At 45.4% G+C, this 21,751-nt stretch overlaps 1 protein-coding gene across 1 annotated transcript in view; it reads right to left on the reverse strand.

Moving 5' to 3' along the window:
- Positions 1 to 21,751, reverse strand: part of LOC146784520 (disintegrin and metalloproteinase domain-containing protein 9-like) — a 1,652,657-nt gene that overhangs the window by 349,304 nt on the left and 1,281,602 nt on the right. The window contains exon 15 of the mRNA XM_085632972.1: positions 5 to 113. Within this exon, the coding sequence (XP_085489098.1) occupies positions 5 to 113 (109 nt within the window). The remainder of the gene's footprint in view (positions 1 to 4; positions 114 to 21,751) is intronic.

The following is a 21,751-nucleotide window of genomic DNA, read 5'->3' on the forward strand; positions in this document are numbered from 1 at the left end:
TTACAAAGCACTGCATCCAATATATTTCCCACCTGAACTAAATCCACAGTTTCCAAACCTATCCTTTTCAACATTTGCTTCAAGGAAACATATAGAGTCTGCAGCTTTTGAACCTACAAAATGAAAGAGCAAAAAAAACGATCTTACACTGATTATTTTAAGTTTGAGCATCTGTTAAATGTATTGTGTGAGTAAATAACTTACAATAAAGGTTTTAAGCTGACTGACCCACAAACTGCCTTAAAATACAGGACCAACCAACAGACACAATGGGTACCAATAGCAATGGATGTTATACAAGGAGGTAAGTAGTTCAATATACACATTAGTCCTACCCCTAAATGCGGCAATTGGGCAATGGCCAACAGCAACACTACCTCCTCAGTGCATCTGACGCCCACTGGCCAACACTGGGGAAGGGTATAAAGGCCACCAGGTGCATTTTAGCTCGACTGCTCTGGCATCCCAATGTTGATCAGCGCACAGGATGCGCTGCCTTCATTACAGTAAAGTGAAAGGAGACTGTGGCCTTGTTTTCCTTTTACTGCATCAGTGTTCAAGGGGCATAGTTAAGCCACACTTATTCTCTTAGGAGAGGTATCGTTGCGAAGGGGAGAATATCCCTTTTCCAATACTGTCTCTGCCCAGTGGATCCCCACTTTGGGATCACCACACAAGAGCGATCCCCAAGCAGGTTATCCACCCACTAGTCACCAGGGATATTGGTGAGCGGGCCATTAGGCAAGGGCATGTTGCTCCCTAGGACCCCATCTGAAACTTTCAGTCTTCCTGCCCCTCTGGGGAGCTGGAGGGTAGATGGGGTTAATGGATAATTACCTTTGATTGCCCCCCACCCCGTTGGCAGAATGCTCACGAGATACCAGTGAATTAAAATATAGGGGTGGAGGCAGCCCACCATGGCCATGGCCATGCCCCGACCCCAAATAAATGTGGCAACAGCCTTTCTGTCACCCTCCCCGGGGGGCGGGTGATTACCCCCACTCTGCCCCGTGGAGAAACCAGGTACATTTAAACAATAAAATATATAGGGGCTGGGCCTGCCCACCACGGATATAGTCATTCTCTTACCCCCAAATAACTGGTCTCATAGTCCTTCTGCCACCCCCTTGGGGAGGCAAAGGGGGTGATTACCTTCAATCGGCACCACAGGGGGCAGAAAGCTTACTAGACACTTATGCTGTATTTATTGGGGGGGGGGGGCATCCCGCCCTTGGCCCCTGCTCCTTCTCACACCAGGGCCCAATAGTCTTTCTGCATCCCCTTAGGAGTGGATAGGGGTATTCACCTCCAATCTTCCCCTTGTGAGGCCAGAAAGCCCAACAGACACCAGAGTTTTGTTCAAAATGGCATAAAAACAAACAAAAGGGTGGGTAGCCTACCCTGGAATTGAGCCATATCCTAGCTGTAGTAGGGCAAGAGTGTCCATCTGTTCCCCTGGGGGAAGATCGGAGGCTTGTCCTAATTGGGGTGGTTGCCCCAAATCTGCCTCCTGGAGGGTAAAAAGCCCACTAAACACCAGGGAGCTTGCATTTGGGGCAAACGAAAAGGGTGTGGGCATTGCAAACTGGCATTTGCCACACCACTACCTCAAAAGGGTCAAACAGTCTTTCTGCCCTCCCCAGGGGCAGACAAGGGATTTGCCCCCAGTCTGCACCTGGGGGGCAGAATGGCCACAGGACACCAGAAATTTCAAAATGGCGCAAAAACGAACAAAAGTATGAAATGGCCTACCCAAGCATTGTGCCATACTCTTTATCCAGTAGTAGCAATAGTGGCTTTCTACTCCCCAGAGGCAGATAGGAGACGTATCCCAATCAGGGAAGTTTGCTCCAAATCTGCCCCAGGGGAGGGAGATGCTTGGGGGATAGAAAGCCTACTAGACAAACAAATTACTTACCCTCGGTAATGCCTTATCAGACAGACACTATACCAAGCCACAGCTTCCTCACCTTTGAATTTCCCCAGATGTCATATTGGATCCGGAAGATTTTTTGTGGGCAGTGTACGAAGCTGGCTATTTATGTAGTGTACCAAATGTAGGGGTACAGCATGCAAATAGTCCAGATGACCCTGATTGGTATACGTGGGCTTACTTTAATAATCCCAAGTGCTCTTTTAGTGCTAGTGTGGGCCAACCGTTTAGGCTTATCAGAGGGGAGTGCTGAGCATTTGTTGTCAATAAATAAAACACAGATAAAAAGGAATCTAAGACCAATTTGGAAAAATAACACACATTTTTAGAGACCATGATCATCGGAATCATGTTACTACTTTTGGAAACATACATTTTTGAAGTATTAGAAAAATACAGTCAACTAACAGTTTTGAGGTATAAGCCTTGAACTCAGTAATGTTATCCTATGGGAGAAATACACACTGCATAGGTATGCGAGCAAAAGGTTTTGGAGGATACCTTTAGGGACTTCAGGTGCGTAGGGCCTATAATCCAAGAAACCACGAGCAGTTCAGATTTACCTGTCCTGGTGAGTCAGGTGCAGAAGTGCTGGTCACGTTGGTAGCCTCAAGCACTACGCGGTAAAGTCAATGGCAAAGGTACCTGCAAAAGAAAGGCTGCTCGTGGGGATAAGTTCTGCAGAACCCAAAGGGGTCCTGGCTCTTGAGGGTCTCAAGAGCACAGGGATACAGTCGGTTTCCCTGAACCTGGGCTTGGGGCCTTTGGTGCAGAAGTAGTTTGGACAGCAGGGCACTGTGGTTAGAGGCTCTCACTTGGCGACCTGGAGAGGGAGAGAAAACAGGACAGCAGAGACACTCTCTGTGTTGGCCTCGGTGATCCTGAACTCCCTTGTCTGCTAGTCGGCTTCAGCGCCGGGGGTGTCCGGACTGGACACACAACAAGCCTTGGTTGCGGCAAATGCTCCATTACCCAGGGTATTGGTGCTGGGCCTCTCCTGGAGGGCCTAGCGTCTCCAAACTAGGCAGGGAGACGGATTTGACCTCTTGGGGCAGCAAAGACTTCTTCCAAGCAATATGCTACATCGGTGGACCCAATGGTTTGCAAATCAAAGTACAGGGCAAGTGCAGCCGGTGCCTGCAGCTGCAAGGGGATGGCTCCTACCCCCCTAGGGAGATGCTACTTGGTTGTTGAAGTTCTGGTTAGTCCTCGATGGGCTTGGGAGGATGCACAGCTTTTAGACAAGCTTAGTTGGTGCAATTGTTGAGGTACCCACAGCAAGGCAGGGTTGGCACCAAATTCAGGGTAAGTCCTCAAATTCACTGTGACTGCTCTATTCTGTCTTTCATCAGTGCCCAGGTAGGCAAATCGGAGTTCCTGGTGTCAGCGGGCCACCTAAATACTGAATTTAGTCATATTAAGGGGAGTGTAATGTAGCAGCCAATGGGCTACCTACCCTGGTGGTGACTAACCCCTCTATAAGACCACTTCCTGGGGAGAGCGGGCATAAACCTGACCCAGAGTTCCCAGTTTCCCCACAAACAAGATGGTGAAAACCTTCTTGGCATGTACACTTCAAGTGGCCAACCTAAGGGGTGTGCATAGCAGATAGTGCGACACGCCTACTGACTAGCTAATTTTCCTGCCTGCTCTGATGCCAAATGGGTCCAGAGGCATGGCATGGCATTCTCCAGGTCTGGAGGTAGCCGGGGTTGCATATCATAGGCGGCAGAAGCTTTGAAGACTCTGGCCTTGGTATGGTAATTCACTAGGCAGCTTGCTGGAAGAGGAGGAATCACCTTCCTCTGCAGCAGTCATTGTTTCTTACATCGAAGAGCATTGGCTCCCCCAAGAAGGGGGTCAGAAACATGTTTGTGGTGGCAGGCTGGAAGAGTCCAGTGAGTCAGCACACTAAAAGCCTATTAGGTTTCAGGGGTTACCTCCAAGGTGCCCTCTGGGTGCATGTCATTGTAAATCCAATACTGCCATCAGAGTGGATTTATTAACACAGAGTGCTTGATAGCAAACACGATTATTTTCAGTGAAGCCATTATGTAGCTAGATAACTTGAAATTACCACTGCCAAGTACATATGCTTAAGATGGCTTCCTGATCACTTGCAATGTCATTGCAAGAGAACCAGACATCACAGTGGCATATCTGCTCACGCAGATATGTCCTCACATTTAATGTCATAAACCCTTCCTTATGGCTCTAAAGCTTACTGTAGAGGTGATTTACATATAGTATAGGCAGTGTGCATGGGCATGGCACACAGGGAGTGCCCCATGTTGTGTTTTAAAGATGGTTTGCACCATTTCACACATCCTGCAATGGCAGTTTGCATGTAGTTTTTGTGTGTGCCCCTTTGGGAGACATAACACATGCTGCAGCCCGTAGAGACCCCTTTAGTACCAGGGCCTTAGAACAGTGCTAAAGTCCTTGCCAACTGAGTTACAATTGCACATGTGTGTTATTTTAGGGAAAGAACACTGGCACTGGAGCCTGGTTAGCAGGCTTCAGTACACTGTTGGAGTTGAAAAACCATCATCTAGTAGTTTCAATGGGGGCCAAAAATGGGGGGACATCTGTAACGAAGTCCGGCTTCCTACAAGCAGTACACCTGCATGCCGGTAGGTAACATCGATCAGCTTTACGTGAATCGTCCGCGGCGTTCGTACCGCAACTAACGTCTGCACGACCAATAGAGGTGCCACTTAGGTATGCTGACGTCAGCCTCTTTTCACAACTTTCCATGCCTGAAGCGCAGAGCCATGAAGAACATGGACCACAGTGTAGAAAACTAGGGACCTAAAAGGTGTCAGCCCTGACCCTAGAAATCCATTTGTAGAGCTGGGAGGATGAGTGGGTCAGTAAGGAATCTGCAGCTAGATATAGGGCTTGATTTAGATCTTGGCAGTAATAGTCCTACTGCCGCATTCTCAACAGTTTCGCCACCCTCCTACTTGGCAGTCCACCCCCTGTATTTTGATGTTGGCTGGTCTATTGAGGGAAGAGTGCCAAGTCCCGCTGATTCAGCCAGGATTGTTTGCCCACATAGACTGAGTCATAGGCAACAGCGAGTGTCGGAGGGAGTCCAAACAGGACAGATCTTGGCGGGACTACCACTGTCCCTCAGGGGTATCAGTTCCAAGTACTCGGTCAAGCCGACGGAGGTCTTCCCACTGTATTTAAATATAGGCTGGCTGAAATGCCGTCTGCATCAACAGACTGTGTACCTTCACGCTGGCAGTGCACCTTTGTTGACCTGCGGACTCCTCTGCTGCCTGACAATAATCCGTCAGGCTGGTGGGTTTGCACCAAGCCTATTTAGATGTGCCTGTTGTATTAGCGTTGTCGTAGTTGTGTTATACTGATGGAGTGAGTCCGTGGTGAAGTGGAGGCCAAGTATTACTTTTTAATGTGTCATTATACACATATGTTGTGTTTTCACTCAAAAACATATGTTGGCGATGAGTAATGAAGTCCTGGCAGCACAGGAGGGACCTGGACAATGGTGTTTGAGATGGAAACAGGAGTAGAAAACAGAAAAAAAGGTACATTTGTACCTCATTTCCTTCGATTATGCCAACTCACAGGACGAGATGTTAACGCCGCTGTTGCCTCGACTGAAAGGCACATCGTAATTAGCTCAGAGGTAATCTTGGCTGGGCTCCCTCAAACAACCGCTCTTGCCTATGACACAGTCAATGAGGGAGAACAATACTGGCAGAGTTGGCGCTCTTTCGCCCAAAGACCAGCCAACATCTAAAAACAGTTGGCCGAACACCAAGTAGGCAGGCGGTGGTACCGTAGAAAAAGCGGCAGCAGGACCATTACCGCCAAGATCTAAAGCAGGCCAATAGTCTCTACCAGATAAGGCATTACCGAAGGTAAGTTACTTCTTCATCTGATGGATACCTCTAGCCACATATTCCTTAACTTTGAATAGACACCCAAGCAATACCATTCCTGGAGTTGGGTCTGTGGACCAATTTCACACAAGGAAGTCCTGCAGGACAGAACGGGCGAAGTGCCCAATCTTACGGACCAGACTATCCAGACAGTAACGTTTGATGAACGTATGCAGGGAAGCCCACGCTGCTGACTGGCAGATATCCAGGACCAGAAGTCAACGTGCTAACGCACTGGTTGCAGCTTTAGCTCTTGTGGAATGAGCTTGCAAGCCTTCAGGAATTTAGTTCTTGGCCAGTTCATATCAGATTTTGATGCAGAGAACGACCCATCTGGAGATGGTCTGTTTCTGCACTGCCGACCATTCTTCACACCAATATACCCCACAAAGAGTTGGTCACCCATCTGGAACTCTTTTGCGAGGTCAAAGCAAAAAGACTACGTTCTTTTTGGCTCCAGATGGTGGAGTCACTCCTCTTCTTTAGAGGGATGTGGAGGAGCGTAAGATGTAAGCAGTGTGATAGATCGGCTTACATGAAATGGGGTGACCACTTTCGGAAGAAAGGAGGCCTTGTAAGAAGCACTAATTTGTCAGAGTAGACTGAGACTTAAGGCAGCGTAAATGATAAGGCCTGTAGCTCACTCACTCTACGGGCAGATGTTGAAGGAAGTGACCCGATTAGGGCCACCCAGGTCACCAATGACCACCTCCCAGCTTTCCATGCCAAATGAAGAGTCAGAGAAACAGTGGAGAAAATACACCAATAATCATTTATGGTACGCAGTCAGAGCGGGGCCCCGTCTCCACAGTCTTGAGAGTGTGTTACAGAGGGAACTGAGAAACTGTAAGCATAAAGATACATTATACGCATTGCATGGTCAACTAATAACATGTAGAGAAAGTGAGAATTCCCCTTAGAAACTAAATATCAGACGCATTCACTCGCGGACTCACTCACACTAAATCTTCTCAGTGCATGGACTGATCAATGAGATCAAATACAACACACCCCTCAGACTGATATGCCACCAAATTTGAGATATAGCATAAATGGATTCTTTAATTATTAAAAAAAACACCTATTGTCACAATTCACTTTTTGGGACCAATACATTAAAAAAGATATAACATTCATACATAGCATGTAGTATGCAATATAAAATCAATTTGTACAATATAAAAACAATCAAAGTATATACAGAGAGCACTCCTGAATCCGACCACGAGGAATCACTGGAATGAATGGAATTTTACATTCACCAGGATATGAACTTGATGTATATTGTTGGATCAGTCAATGCAACGGCTTTCTTTGAACTGTGCAATAAGGATTCCCCATTAGGAATTGCTCTCTTTTTTGTCTCTGTATATACTTTGATTGTTTTGATATATTACCACATTGATTTTATATTGCATACTGCATGCTATGTATGAAGTTTATATCTTTTTTAATGCTTTGGTCACAAAAAGTGAATTGTGACATAAGGTGTTTTTTTAAAAAAAAGTCATTAAAGAATCCTTTGATGCTATATCTCAAATTTGGTGGTGTTTCAGTTTGTGGGGTGGGTTCTATTTGATCTCATTGATCAGTCCATGCACTGTGAAGATTTAGTGTGAGTGAGTCCGCGAGTGAATGCATCTCGTATTTGGTTTCCAAGGGGAGTTCTCACTTTCTCTACTGTATAGTAGTTCACCTCTCTAGTTTAATAATAACTAATAACATGCCCACAGTAGAATTTAATTTTCCCAACAGATTTGGATGAACTGCGTAGAGAGAAAAAAAAATTCTAATGTCGTATCTTGCACAACCCAGAACATTTTCAAGGACGTTCCACCCTGCGCTGCAATCAAACTGCCAGACAGGTGGGAGAGGGCCTCGACTGAGAGGGAAAGCTATGCGTTGACACTAACAGTTCTTTGTTGCAGAAACGAAACTTAGCAAAGATCATTTCTTGGAATAAAAAAGGATTCGAATGGTGAACAAAATGGCGGCATGAAGGAAAATGGCATAGCGAATGCTAACTTATATATGGCATTTAAAAAACATCAGCGAGCATAATCTAACAAACCCTCCTTTTAGCATGAGCTAAAGACATTGTCTATTTGGCAAATAGTTAAGACTGGCCCATATTGAGGGGGTAACGGTGACACCATCATTATTTGATACAGCATCATAAGTAGACATATGACCATGGTGGAGCTATGGGCAATGTTACCGTTGTCATCCGATAGTGGGACAGCGAGTAGGGATGTCTCTTTGAATATCCCCTTATCTATATTCATAAGATCATCAATATCGTTCTGTAACAGCATGGCGGCATTCGTAATAGGGACACATTTTCTGTTTGGGTGTTAACCTCTTCAGTGCCCATGACGAGATAGTCTCGTCATGGAGCACGGTTGCGCTGTGCCCATGACAAGACTATCTCGTCATGAACCCCACCCACTAGTGCAACGCCCGGCACAGGAGGGGGAAAGGGCGTGGCACTGAAGGGGTTAAAGCAGTGACACAATAAGAACAACAAAACAGGAGTCATTGGATGAGAACACAACAGAATATTAATATTGCTAGGAAGTAAACTATTTCCTTTAAGATCCAACCCCAATCACCAAAGAAAGACCAACTCCAGTTTCCGCTTTCCATGCCTTGATATTATCAATAATTATCCTTCATGTGTTGTGTTATGTTCGTTTCTAAGTTTTCTATACACAGAACACACTGGTCGACAATTATTGCGCAAACACCACGGCTCTTGGCCAACATAAAATCCACTGCGTATCAAGTCTGTTCTAAATACACCCGAATGCTTTCTAACTGGGTAGTAATATCTATCAAGCTGCCACTGCGGAATAGGATAGAATCTGCAATTTACATCTGAAATACTCTCTTAACTTTTTCACCCCTGGCCAAAGCAGTGCCACCCAATGTAAATATTGAGAACAGGATGTATCCAAATGTTATACTGTTGCTATAATCTGTTACCCCTTCACAAAATTCTTTTGTCAGTGTCCTTTTTACCCATCTTGTCTTAGGTCGGATATTTTTACATGGTACACTTAAAGACAATACTATTCCTAGAGCCACATCATCAGTACCATTTGAATAAGTCCCATTGGAGAGAAAGCAAAACAATGCGTGGGCATACATCGGCCCCTTATGATTCACTGCAGCATATCTAATATTCATCCCAGAAGTACTTGGATCTGATTTATTTAATAAAGAAAGGGTATTTTTAAACAGTATTGCCCCTGAATAATTATTGTACAAAAAGGCGTCTGTAAAGTTCACTATGAGACAACAGGCAGCATAATAACCAGCTTCTTGTGGTACTGTTAATTCTTCATAATGCCAACCCACGAGAGTTATATTCTGTTCTTCCATATAAAAATGATCACAAAACGTGTTATTACAGCCAGGGTAACCCTTACCCTTCTGCTTTTGATTGTACAGTCATGGTCCGGGGTAACAAAATCCATATGTTCGTTTTACCTCCACGAACTGGTGGCCCAGTGTACGTGTAGTTAACAAGGGACAATGTGTATGCAGTCCAAAGGCTAGTAACAGACCAGATAGGATAGCAGGCGGTCCCCTTCCCAAAGAATCCTGTATGAGTATTCACAAACACATTCTTCATGGCAGCCCTCCTATTGCGTCTCGTGGGAAGGTGTTCACCTATGTTGAGTGTACGTATACTATGTGTAGCTTCCAGGAACCATGATTCACCACATACTATTATTACCACTGTTACCAGAACAGTGACACACACAATCTTACTATGCATAGACCAAATGACACTGCGTTGTCTAGGGGCTATTGGCTGATCCTCCTCATTAATCTGCTTACCAAAAGGATGCATAATGGAACAAAGGAAAAGCACAAAAATGATAAGTAATATAAGTGTTCCAAGTGTCCGTCAGAACATCAATGGTAGAGGTTCCTATCATCCATCAGTTGACCCTCTTGAGCACCTGCGGTGGAGCTTGCTCCATCCTAAGATCTTTCCTAATTCTATCCCATGTCGATAAAGGTGGTATACTTTTCAAGATATACTTTCCTAACTAATATTCAAACAACAAGAGCAAAATAGAGGCAACTCTTACATTTATCCACTCCCTCGTTGGTACTGCTACTCGGCACTTTCCTACCTTGTGCAATCCATCCCTAGTCTTTCTCTTGCTTTGACTCGGTGGTCCTCAGCCGAGGGCGTAAGTTGTACCTTGCAGCTGTAGGCACTGAATGATCACTGAACAGAGCCTCCGGGATAGCTCATATTTCTGGTGGGACAGCCTCATTGAAAGCATTCCGCGCTCTCTTTGTCTGTTTGGGTCCAAACCAACTTTGCATCACTGAAAGGCACAAATCTGGACACCTGCTCAAGTTCAAAGTCTCCTAATCCCTCCTTGACCCACTGGTCATAAGGCAATGGCAAAAGTATTATTTTGCAGTGGGTCACATGTATCCAATTCTTTCAACCAGAGACCTTAACAGCTGTCCTTGTAGCCAGAAGGACTTGCTCTGGACCTTTCCATCTGTGCTCCAAATTTGTCTTCCTCTGAAAATTACGGACTAGCACATAATCTCTGGGCAGGATACTGTGGCCAGGACCCTCTGTCTTAGGAGGGAAGGAGTCTTGCACCTGTGTATTGATAGAACACAAAATGTCCGTCAATTGCCCAAGGTAATCAAGCAACACAGAATATTCAATATCTGAGAATTTTCTCAGCCTTGGGACCCCCAGACATTTTCTGGGCGGCCAAAATCTACCTCCGAGGGAGATAAGCCTACTCTAGAATGTGCTGTAGTCCTAGTGGACAATAGGGCCAAAGGAAGAGCATCTGGCCACTTCAACCCTGTTGTCTCCTGAATTGTTGCCAATTTCAGTTTCAGTGTCCTAATATACTTTTCAACAAGACCCACTAACTGCGGGTGATAGGAACCATGGAATTTTTGTTTAATAAACAAGCCTTCACATATTAGCTTAATGACTTTCCCATTTAAATGACAGCCATTGTCACTGAAAATAACTTTGGGCATTCCAAATTGAGGAAAGAACTCTTTAATGCGTACCTTTGCTGTTGTGATAGCCGTATTGTCTTTAGTAGGGTATGCCTGCACCCATTCACTGAATGCACATACGATCACTAGAACATACTTGAAATTATTACAATGTTCTAGCTCAATGAAATCCATTTGAAGGATGTCAAAGGGGAATGTGGGTGGTGCAAATTTACCGGATGGTGTAGGGGTACCTTTCCGAGGATTGTGCATCAAACAAATCAAACAGTTTTTCACTAAGTGTGCACCTATTTTTGCAATATTGTTATTACATCAAACTCGGGCCAATAGCTTACAAATGCCTTTTGCACTGATATAAACTGGGCCATGAGCCATAACCACAGGGAGTACATATGCATCAGGTAACATCCATTTCTGCTTTCGGGAGGGGGGGAACTGTTTTTCAAATTGGTTTGGGGATAGCGAATTCACTGAGGCATCGATTGCACATACTGAAGATACTGGTTGCCCCACAGGGTTGCACCCACACATTGTGGCTGCGACCTGTCTTGCGGTTTACTAGATTGAGGCCTCTTTGGAGCATCTGTCGATATTACCTTGTTATGCAGTGTATTGATGATGACGGAAGTTGTAATTTTGTGGACGCCAATAAAGTTTGTTTAAAATAAAATAAAAAAAATAAAAAAAATCCATTTCTGCTTTCCTGACAAATCAACACAACATCCTTCTTCAACTAAACATGCTGTACTCGCTTGCCATTTGCTAATTCTTTTATCATAGCCTCGCTTTGTATCTCTTTTACACTCTCAAGTGAATTTTCAAACATAGTATTCTCGGGGACCCATCTAGCTGGTTCAGCAACACACATTCTCTTCATCTTACTCTGAGCCGTCTCTTTGGCTGTCAGATCAGCGAATGCCTTCCATCTGCCTATCTCATCAGTCACTTTCCTGTGGACACTACACTTCACAATAGCTATTTTCCTAGTAAGTGCTAGTGCAGACAGTAATTGTGATACGAATGGTTCCTTAGAATCATGCGAAGTAAGGAACAATCTCTGTGTCTACAGTTGTCCAAAGTTATGTGAGACCCCAAATGCATACTTGCTATCTGTGTAAATATTGACAACTAATCCTTCACTCAATTCACAAGCTCATATAAGGGCAACAAGTTCTGCTGCCTGGGCAGATTGAAAGGGAACTCATGATGTCTCTACTGTGCGCAATGTAGTGATAGCGTAAGCTGCAGTGGTGGTGCCATCTGATCATTTAAAACAAGAGCCATCAACATATACTTCTCCTTGGGGATCATCTAAGGGAACATCAGTCAAGTCTACCTGTCCTTTCGTCTCTTCCTCTGTTCGGAAAATACAATCTAGTCAGCTACATCATTCTCAGAAGGGAGGGGTGGTAACGTGGCCGAATTCAGATTGGCACATATTTTGATTGTAATATGTTTGGCAAACAAAGTCAATTCATAGCCAGTAAGACATGCACTGGTGAGGTGCTGTGTCCTTGTTTTATTCAAAAGTGTGTCCACAGCTTGGGGTACCATAACTGTGAGGTCAGTGCTGAGTGCGAGTCCAGCCGATTGTCTGATGGAAGTGGCCGCGACAGCTCGCAAATAACTCGGGAAGGCCCTTGCGACAGGATCAAGCAAAGCAGAAAAATAAGAGCAAGGTCTCTGTCTAACGCCAAACTTTTGAGTCAAGACCGAGAGGGCCATCTCCTGGACGTATAACATGAAAGGCTTGTTGTAGTCAGGCGTGCCTAGTACTGGAGCACAGCAAAGCGCAGTTTTTAATTCTTCAAAGGATTGCTGACAATCTGGCATCCAAGGTAAAGGCTCATGGAAGTCTTTTGTCGTTAATGCAAGCAGGGGTTTGATTAGTAAGGAATAGTTAGGGATCCACTGTCGACAGTACGAAGTGATGCCTATAAAAGCACGCACGTCTTTTTGAGTTCGCAGACAGGGCATTTTATTAACCCCTTCTATGCCCATGACGAGCTGGACTCGTCATGGAGCACAGTCGCGCTGTGCTCATGACGAGTCCAGCTCGTCATGGCACCCACCCACGGGGGAAGCGCTGGCGCTCCCACCGTGAGTGGTCGATCTTTTTTTTTTTTACTGGGAAGGCAGGGGAAGACCTTCCCCTGCCTCCCCCCGCCCCCCTCCCCCGCTTCATCAATGACGCGCTGGCGTCATTGGAGGTTTCCCCTTTGTTCTCCGAGGCGCAGGAAGCCATTTGCTTCCTGCACGTCGGAGAGGAAAGGTGAGTTTTGGGGCTGGGGAGGGGGGATTTCGTGATCGGTGGGTTAGTTAGGGTGGGGGGAGGCCAAAGGTATTAAGAAAAGGCTGGGCTTGCTGTAGTTATTTAATTTAGTTGCTTCCGTGTGAAATGGATCCAAAAAAGTAAAACGAGCATCCGAGAAATGCCCTGTTTCTGAAATGTTGTGCATAACAACCCTCTTTGAAATTTCAATGGGGCCCAGTAATTGTCCCACATTGTTGGTAGCACTTAGTAGCAACTTTGTTTGTCACCCACTTACTGCCCTCAGTGGAACTGCAGTCCAGGTGCAGACACTCTTCTCTGCATTCAGCCCCTCCATGTTTGGTCACTGGGAACCTTCCTGCAGGTGGCTGGATGAGACCTAATGCCTCGCCCTCCAGCATTTGGTTACAGTCTTTCCTTTCAGATTGTGGGTGTTGGGCTAACAGGGTCATCTCGCCCCTCAGGGATTATCACGGGTCCATGCCAATCAACTCAGATATGGCAAGGTAGAGGCTGACAAGGCTGTCTGAAGGGCACTGCTTCAATCCTCTCAGAAACAAGAACCTATTTGCAGTGAGTAAACCACTGGAAAGTTCGACTCATATGCACACATAATTAGCCAATAAGATGCTTTCGTGATCGGTGGGTTAGTTAGGGTGGGGGGAGGCCAAAGGTATTCAGAAAAGGCTGGGCTTGCTGTAGTTATTTGATTTAGTTGCTTCCGTGTGAAATGGATCCAAAAAAGTAAAACGCGCATCCGAGAAATGACCTGTTTCTGAAATGTTCTAATCCAAAGTGCAGCAGGATGGAGAGAAATAGAAGGTTTATATGAAAAATACATACATAACTAAATAAAGCAAGACAGAGGGGTTTGCTAAGTGGCCAGATTGGTTTACACCAGCATCACAGAGTTTGCCAGTGAAGCGCTACTTTCGTTTTCTCGTCTTCCTTTGAACAGCATTGTTGTTCCCAGGGGGAGGGCGAAATAAAGTAAGACAGAGGGGTTGCAAAGTGGCCAGATTGATTTTATTTACATCCAAATACACCAGCATCACAGAGTTTGCCAGTGAGGCGCTACTTTCGTTTTCTCTTCTTTCTTTGAACAGCATTGTTGTTCCCAGGGGGGGGGCGAAATAAAGTAAGACAGAGGGGTTGCAAAGTGGCCAGATTGATTTTCTTTGCATCCAAATGCACCAGCATCACAGAGTTTGCCAGTGAAGCGCTACTTTCGTTTTCTCTTCTTTCTTTGAACAGCATTGTTGTTCCCAGGGGGGGCGAAATAAAGTAAGACAGAGGGGTTGTAAAGTGGCCAGATTGATTTTATATACATCCAAATACACCAGCATCACAGAGTTTGCCAGTGAAGCGCTACTTTCGTTTTCTCTTCTTTCTTTGAACAGCATTGTTGTTCCCAGGGGGGGGGGGGGGGGGGGAATAAAGTAAGACAGAGGGGTTGCAAAGTGGCCAGATTGGTTTTTTTAACATCCAAATACACCAGCATCACAGAGTTTGCCAGTGAAGTGCTACTTTCGTTTTCTCGTCTTCCTTTGAACAGCATTGTTGTTTCCAGGGTGGGAGAGTGTACCATTCCTGGAGGTACTGCAATACCTGGTTCATGGGTGAATTGGAAAACACAATGTGCACCATGGCTCTGTATTTATGGATGTGGTCTACCATACTGCTTATGTTTTGTAAGGATGCAAGCAATGGACAGTGAAACGGTTCCCTTCAGGGCCCTCTAGTCATGTCCATAACTTTTCAGGTGAAACCACTCGCTGATTTCTGAATAGTTAGTGAGAGATCGTTTAGGTAACCATGTTGTTTCTGCATACATTTCACATGCTTTGCATTCCCTATGAGTGGTTGCTTTTTTTTTTTTTTTTTTAGGCAGCGTATTACTCTTATCAAGTGCATAATTTGAATTGAGCCACCTCCAAGTGTTTATAGCGGGCACAATTAGGTTATAGCTGAAGGCAGTGCGAGTCTCTCTCAGTGGGCAAGTATGGCATTCAGTGGGGATGTGGCACTATGGCCAGAGCTGTCGAATTTGGAACTGGGGAACCGGGTTCAGCATTCATGACCAGTCCACCACACCACTGTACTGAGGTAGCACATTCCCATGCTAGACCGTAGAAGGCCCCACTAGACCTCAGAAGGCTTGATGTCTTAGCACAAGCAGGTGTACTGTAGTGGTGTCAATTGTGGGTTATCCTTGAAGGCCTGTCCACCACAATCCATATTGAAGTTCATCTCCAGTGTTGCGGGCAGGCCTACGGAGCAGCACACCCTAGAGCAACAAAGATCCAGTCGCTGTGACTGTCACTGAGGTCACATGAACCTTGAGCAGGTTAGGGCGATGTGAACGGTGTGACCTCACTGGGTACCTATTTCGGGTGGGTGTTTGCATTGTGATGAGGGGATTACCAGGTAATTATTCACGCAGCTCTTTGATGGATGTCACATGAGGTAAGATACTGCAATAAATGGCAGACACTCTGAAAACAAGAGCAAACATTATGTTACAAGAGGCAATGGTGGTAATTGTGCATGTATCAAAAGCAAACAAAATACAAGAGGTAGCAAACAATACGTTACAAGAGGAAAAGTGACATGTGTGCAAGTTACAAAAGAGTACAAAGTACAAGTAGAGGTATAAAAGTGCAATAAATGGCAGACACGCAAAACACAGGAACACACTGGGAAGGCACTTCTACGGGCATGGAGAACAGAATTTCCTATAATGTAAAGACTTACTTCAGACAATAGAGAGGGTGTGAATTAAGTTTGGAAGTGTCTTTGCAGGAGGAGAACTTTGAGGTCAGTTTTGAAGGACTGGGAAGAGGGAGGTGGTGGTCCGGAGCTGAGGCTCAGTTCCAGATTCTCGCCGCGTTGCTTGTAAAGGATTGGGCCATCGATCTTTCCTTCTTGAAAGTGGGAGGTTCTAGTAATACATTTTGCGCAGTACGTGATGGTCTAGAGCATTATATGCATATGTGACAATAAAGTTTTTTTCTCCTTTTTATTCTAGTCTAAAGCTTTTCGACAGTGGTTGTTCTGCAGTTTTGTGTAGTTGCATTGTTTTGGTAAGTTTTTTTTTTTTGTTGTATTTACTCCAAATGAGTAATATTATAATGTCGGAATGAATTTTTTTCGTAAGTGATGTCATAATGGCGGCATATTTAGTTAGTGGTTTGAGCATGAAATTCTTTGCGATGTGTTTTGCATAGTCTTATGTGTAATTGCTTTTCTCTTTCTTTTTTAGTGGGATATTGTTGATCCATACTGTGTCTGTACAGAGTAGGTGGTGGTGAGTAGTTTAGCTGCCTCTGGCAAGTGAGTGATATTGTTTTGGAGTATATATGAGTTTTTGATAAAGGTGCTTTTTGTGTATTACTTATTTTACAAAGTGTTTGTTGTTGTTGACTTGTTTGACAAGTTACCTTTATTAGTAAGCAATATGGCTAGCCGTAGAATGACTGCTCAACAGGTGGTCGGTATGCTTCTTGAATCTTCCTCTGAGCATGATTATGAGACTGACAGTGCGTCTGAGGGAGAGGAGGGAGGGGAAGATTCTGGCAGTGAGTTTTCATTCAACATGGAATCATCGGATGATGAAGGTACTCTCAGTGCAGATGAAGGTACTCTTGGTGTGGATGAAGCAACTCTCAGTGCGGATGAAGTGCCTGTCTTAGAGGAGGAAACTGCTGTGCCGATGGTACAAGAGGCATCTGGATTGCAGTCTGAGGCTGCTAGGCTTCCTACTGGAAGTGCTGGACTTTGGGTTGATCCAAACATGGTGCAGCCGGTGTTGCCTGCCTTTAGCGGTGATGCAGGGTGTACAGTGGATTGTGAAAACTTTTTGCCTATACATTTTTTCAGTTGTTTATGGATGATGTATTTTTGGGTGAGATTGTTGAGCAGACGAATTTGTATGCTGAACAGATTTTGAGGGACAACAGCGACAAACTTAGGCCCCAGTCTAGACTCCCGGTGGACTCCCACATATCTGGAAGAGATTAAGAAGTTTTGGGGTTTGACTTTATTGATGGGTGTGGTAAGGAAGCCAACCTTGGCTTCATATTGGTCTACTAGCCCCTTGTTGGCAACTGCCATATTTCCTGCAGTTATGACTCGTAATCGGTATTTACTTTTGCTACGTATGCTGCATTTTGTTGATAATTCTATGGCGTTGCCACGAGATCACCCTGACTGTGACCGTGTTTTTAAGATTCGGCCCGTTCTTGATCACTTTGTAGATCGATTTTCTGTGATCTATACTCCAGGGAAAGAAATATCTGTTGATGAGTCTTTGGTCTTGTTCAAGGGCCGTTTGGTTTTTAGGCAGTACATCCCTAGCAAGAGGGCATGCAATGGAATTAAGATGTATATGTTGTCTGAGAGTAGGACAGGATATGTTTTTAATTTTCGTGTGTACACTGGTAGAGATTCTACTATTGACCCCCCAGGTTGTCCGTCCACTTTTGGAGTGTCAGAGAAAATTGTGTGGGATCTTGCTAGAAGACTGTTTAACAGAGGCCACCATTTGTACCTTGATAACTTCTATACTGCTGTGCAATTATTTAAGGAATTGTATAAAGTGGACACTTTTGCATGTGGCACAATCCGCTCTAACCGTAAAGGTTATCCGAAAGAGCTTGTTTGCAAAAAACTTCAGAGGGGGCAGTGCAGTTCCTTGCGTAGTGATGAACTACTAGATGTAAAATTTGTGGACAGGAGGGATGTGTACTTGCTGACTACCATCCATGATGAGAGTACTTCACCTGTGGCTGTTTGGGGTCAGGTTGCTGCAGTGCGCAAACCTGTGTGCATTCTAGACTACAATAAGCACATGGGTGGTGTTGACAGAGTAGATCAGAGGTTGGAACCTTACTCTGCTATTCGGAAGGCTTATGTTTGGCATAAGAAGTTGGCCATCCATTTCTTCGAATTAGCAATTTTCAATGCTTTTATTGTGTTCAAGTTGACATTTCTTCAGTTTCAGCACTCTGTGATAGCTAGCCTTGTTGTTGTGGAACAGGCAAGCGTTCCTAGATTTGGAGTGGTGGAGGATGTGGTTCGATTGAAAGATCGCCACTTTCCTGATTTCATCCCTCCCACACCGGCAAAAGATTTTCCCACTAGGAGATGCAGAGTCTGTTGGCGAAGAGGTACGCGGAAGGAGATTCGTATGTACTGCCCCGACTGTCCATCTAAACCTGGGCTGTGTGTCCCTGCTTGTTTTAGAGCGTACCAAACGCAAAAGAATTTTTGGGAGCATTCATGAGTGGTAAAGTGAACTGCCTGGTCTGTATTCTTTGAAAAATTTGATTCTATTTCAAGGTTGGCGTTAGTGCAATGTGTTTAGTTTATGATTTTGTGTTTGTAGATTTGTATCTATTTGCGATTTGTTTGTGTTTTATTTTTGTATAAAAAAAATCCTAAATGTGTTGGCGGTGTGTGTGGACTGGCACTTGGTTGGCGGTGTGCGTTGAATGGTGCTTGGCTGGTGGTGTGCGTGGACTGGTACTTGGCTGCCGGTGTGCCTGGACTGGCGATTGGCTGGCGGTGTCCCTGGACTGGCGCTTGGCTAGCGGTGTGCATGGACTGTTAATTAGCTAGCGGTGTGCGTGGACTGGCGCTCGGCTAGCGGTGAGCGTGGACTGGCGCTCGGCTGGCTGTGTGTGAGTAGTGACTTGCTGCTGGTCACTACACACACTGCTAGCTGAGTGCCACTCCACGCAATCCATCAGCTTGTGTAGTTGCTGTGTCAGGAATGTGGGCGTGTGAAAGTGATGGGCCCTTGAATGGCGCTGTGTGCTGGTGTGAGTTTTGTTATGTGATGGGCCCGCGGCTGGCGGTGTGAATGGTTTTGTATGTCTCACACGTATGAAAGGTGTATGAATGGCCTGTAAAGAGGTTGGTGCCTTGTCGTGGCTTTACAGCTCACGAGCTGTGAGTCAATGGTTCAGTTTTTCGCCCTTTCAATTATTAACAGTGCATTTCATTTTTGTGAAATCACTTGCTAATACAATTGTATATACTGAACCATCACTCACCCTCGTGCCAAATCCAACCAGTATGTGTGTGTGCTTGAGGATTAGATGGCTGTGCAGTAATATTTGCCTTTCTGAAGCAGGGTGTACCTTGTCCCTTTTGTGAATTTTGTAATGTTTTGTTTTTGTGCCTGGTGGTGCGAATGGTCTTGTGTGTATCACGTATGAAAGGTGTGTGAATGGCCTGTAAAGCGGTTGGTGCCTTGCCGTGGCTTTACAGCTCACGAGCTGCGAGTCATTGGTTCAGTTTTTTCTCCATTTAATTATTGACAGTGCATTTCAATTTTGTGAAATCTCTTGTCAATAAAATTTAATATACTGAACCATCACTCGCCCTCGTGCCAAATCCAACCAGTATGTGTGTGCGTTTGAGGAATAGATGGCTGTGCAGGAATCTTTGTCTTTTTAGTTTCTCTGCCAAGGTGTATGTTCCATATAAGAATAACCCACCAACTGTAGATATTGTCGTAAACCCACGGGAGTTCATGGTGATGTCTCTCTTGTGAATTCCAAAAAGTTATTTTATCCACAATGTCCTGCAAATCTCAAAATGTCTGTCACATTTTCCATGCAATATTGTGCCGAAATTCTCACGCTGTAGAAACAAACAATGTCAAAAAGATCTGGTTTTGCAAGGGGGTCAACTGTCTTTTTGGCCCGTGCTCGGCAGCCATCTAGGGAAACCTACCAAACACATACATTTCTGAAAACTAGACACCCTAGGGCTTCCAGGGAGGTATGGCTTGCGTGGATCCCCCAACGTTTCCTTACCCAGAATCCCCTGCAAACCTCAATTTTAGCTGAAAAATCACTTTTTTCACACATTTTTGTGTGGGAAAGCTGTGGCATCACCGGGCTCACTCAAATTTCCCACCTCCCAGCGTTCCCCTGGGTCTCCCGGTAAAAATGGTGCCTCACTTGTGTGGGAGGCCCAAGTACCCGCGACAGGCAAGGGCCCAAAACGTAGTGTGGTGACATCAAAATTGCCCATCTCAAAACCACCTGGTTTTGCATGGGGGGTCACCTGGGTTTTTGGCCCGGTGCTCGGCGGCCATCTAGGAAAACCTACCAAACCCATACATTTCTGAAAACTAGAGACCCGGGGGCTTCCAGGGAGGTATGGCTTGCGTGCATCCCCCAACGTTTCCTTACCCAGAATCCCCTGCAAACCTCAATTTTAGCTGAAAAAATCACTTTTTTCACATATTTTTGTGTGGGAAAGTTGTGGCATCACCGGGCTCACTAAAATTTCCCAACTCCCAGCGTTCCCCTGGGTCTCCCGGTAAAAATGGTGCCTCACTTGTGTGGGATGCCCAAGTACCCGCGACAGGCAAGGGCCCAAAACGTAGTGATGCGACATTTGGGATAGGCAATGTTGATGTCGCATCACTACGTTTTGGGCCCTTGCCTGTCGCGGGTATTTGGGCCTCCTACAAAAGTGAGGCACCATTTTTACCGGGAGACCCAGGGGAACGCTGGGAGGTGGGAAATTTGAGTGAGCCCGGTGATGCCACAACTTTCCCACAAAAAAATGTGTGAAAAAAGTGATTTTTTCAGCTAAAATTGAGGTTTGCAGGGGATTCTGGGTAAGGAAACGTTGGGGGATCCACGCAAGCCATACCTCCCTGGAAGCCCCCGGGTGTCTAGTTTTCAGAAATGTATGGGTTTGGTAGGTTTCCCTAGATGGCCGCCGAGCACCGGGCCAAAAACCCAGGTGACTCCCCTTGCAAAACCAGGTGGTTTTGAGATGGGCAATTTTGATGTCACCACACTACGTTTTGGGCCCTTGCCTGTCGCGGGTACTTGGGCCTCCCACACAAGTGAGGCACCATTTTTACCGGGAGACCCATGGGAACGCTGGGAGGTGGGAAATTTGATTGAGCCCGGTGATGCCACAACTTTCCCACACAAAAATGTGTGAAAAAAGTGATTTTTTTCCAGCTAAAATTGAGGTTTGCAGGGGATTCTGGGTAAGGAAACGTTGGGGGATCCACGCAAGCCATACCTCCCAGGAAGCCCCCGGGTGTCTAGTTTTCAAAAATGTATGGGTTTGGTAGGTTTCCCTAGATGGCCGCCGTGCACCGGGCCAAAAACCCAGGTGACCCTCCTTGCAAAACCAGGTGGTTTTGACATAGGCAATTTTGATGTTACCTCACTACGTTTTGTGCCGTTTCCTGTCGCGGGCACTAGGCCAACACACACAAGTGAGGTACCATTTTTCTCGTATGACTTTGGGGAACGCAGGGTGGGTGGAAATTTGTGGATCCACGCAGATTCCGGAACTTTCCACCACAGAAATGTGGGGAAAATGTGTTTTGTTTTACAATTTTTTAGGTTTGCAAGGGTTTCTGGGTAACAGACCCTGGTGCGAGGCAGTCAAGTCACCCCATCCTGGATTCCCCTGGGTGTCTAGTTTTCAAAAATGTATAGATTTGCTAGGTTTCCCAAGGTGCCCGCAGAGCTAGGGTTAAAAAACTACAGCTAGTCATTTTGCCAAAAAAGGGTCATTTTTCACTGCAAAATTGAGGTGTGACCACGTTGCGTTTTGCGCCGTTTCCAG

The sequence above is a fragment of the Triturus cristatus genome, chromosome 11, assembly GCF_964204655.1.
Source record: "Triturus cristatus chromosome 11, aTriCri1.1, whole genome shotgun sequence".
Classification (NCBI taxonomy): domain Eukaryota; kingdom Metazoa; phylum Chordata; class Amphibia; order Caudata; family Salamandridae; genus Triturus; species Triturus cristatus.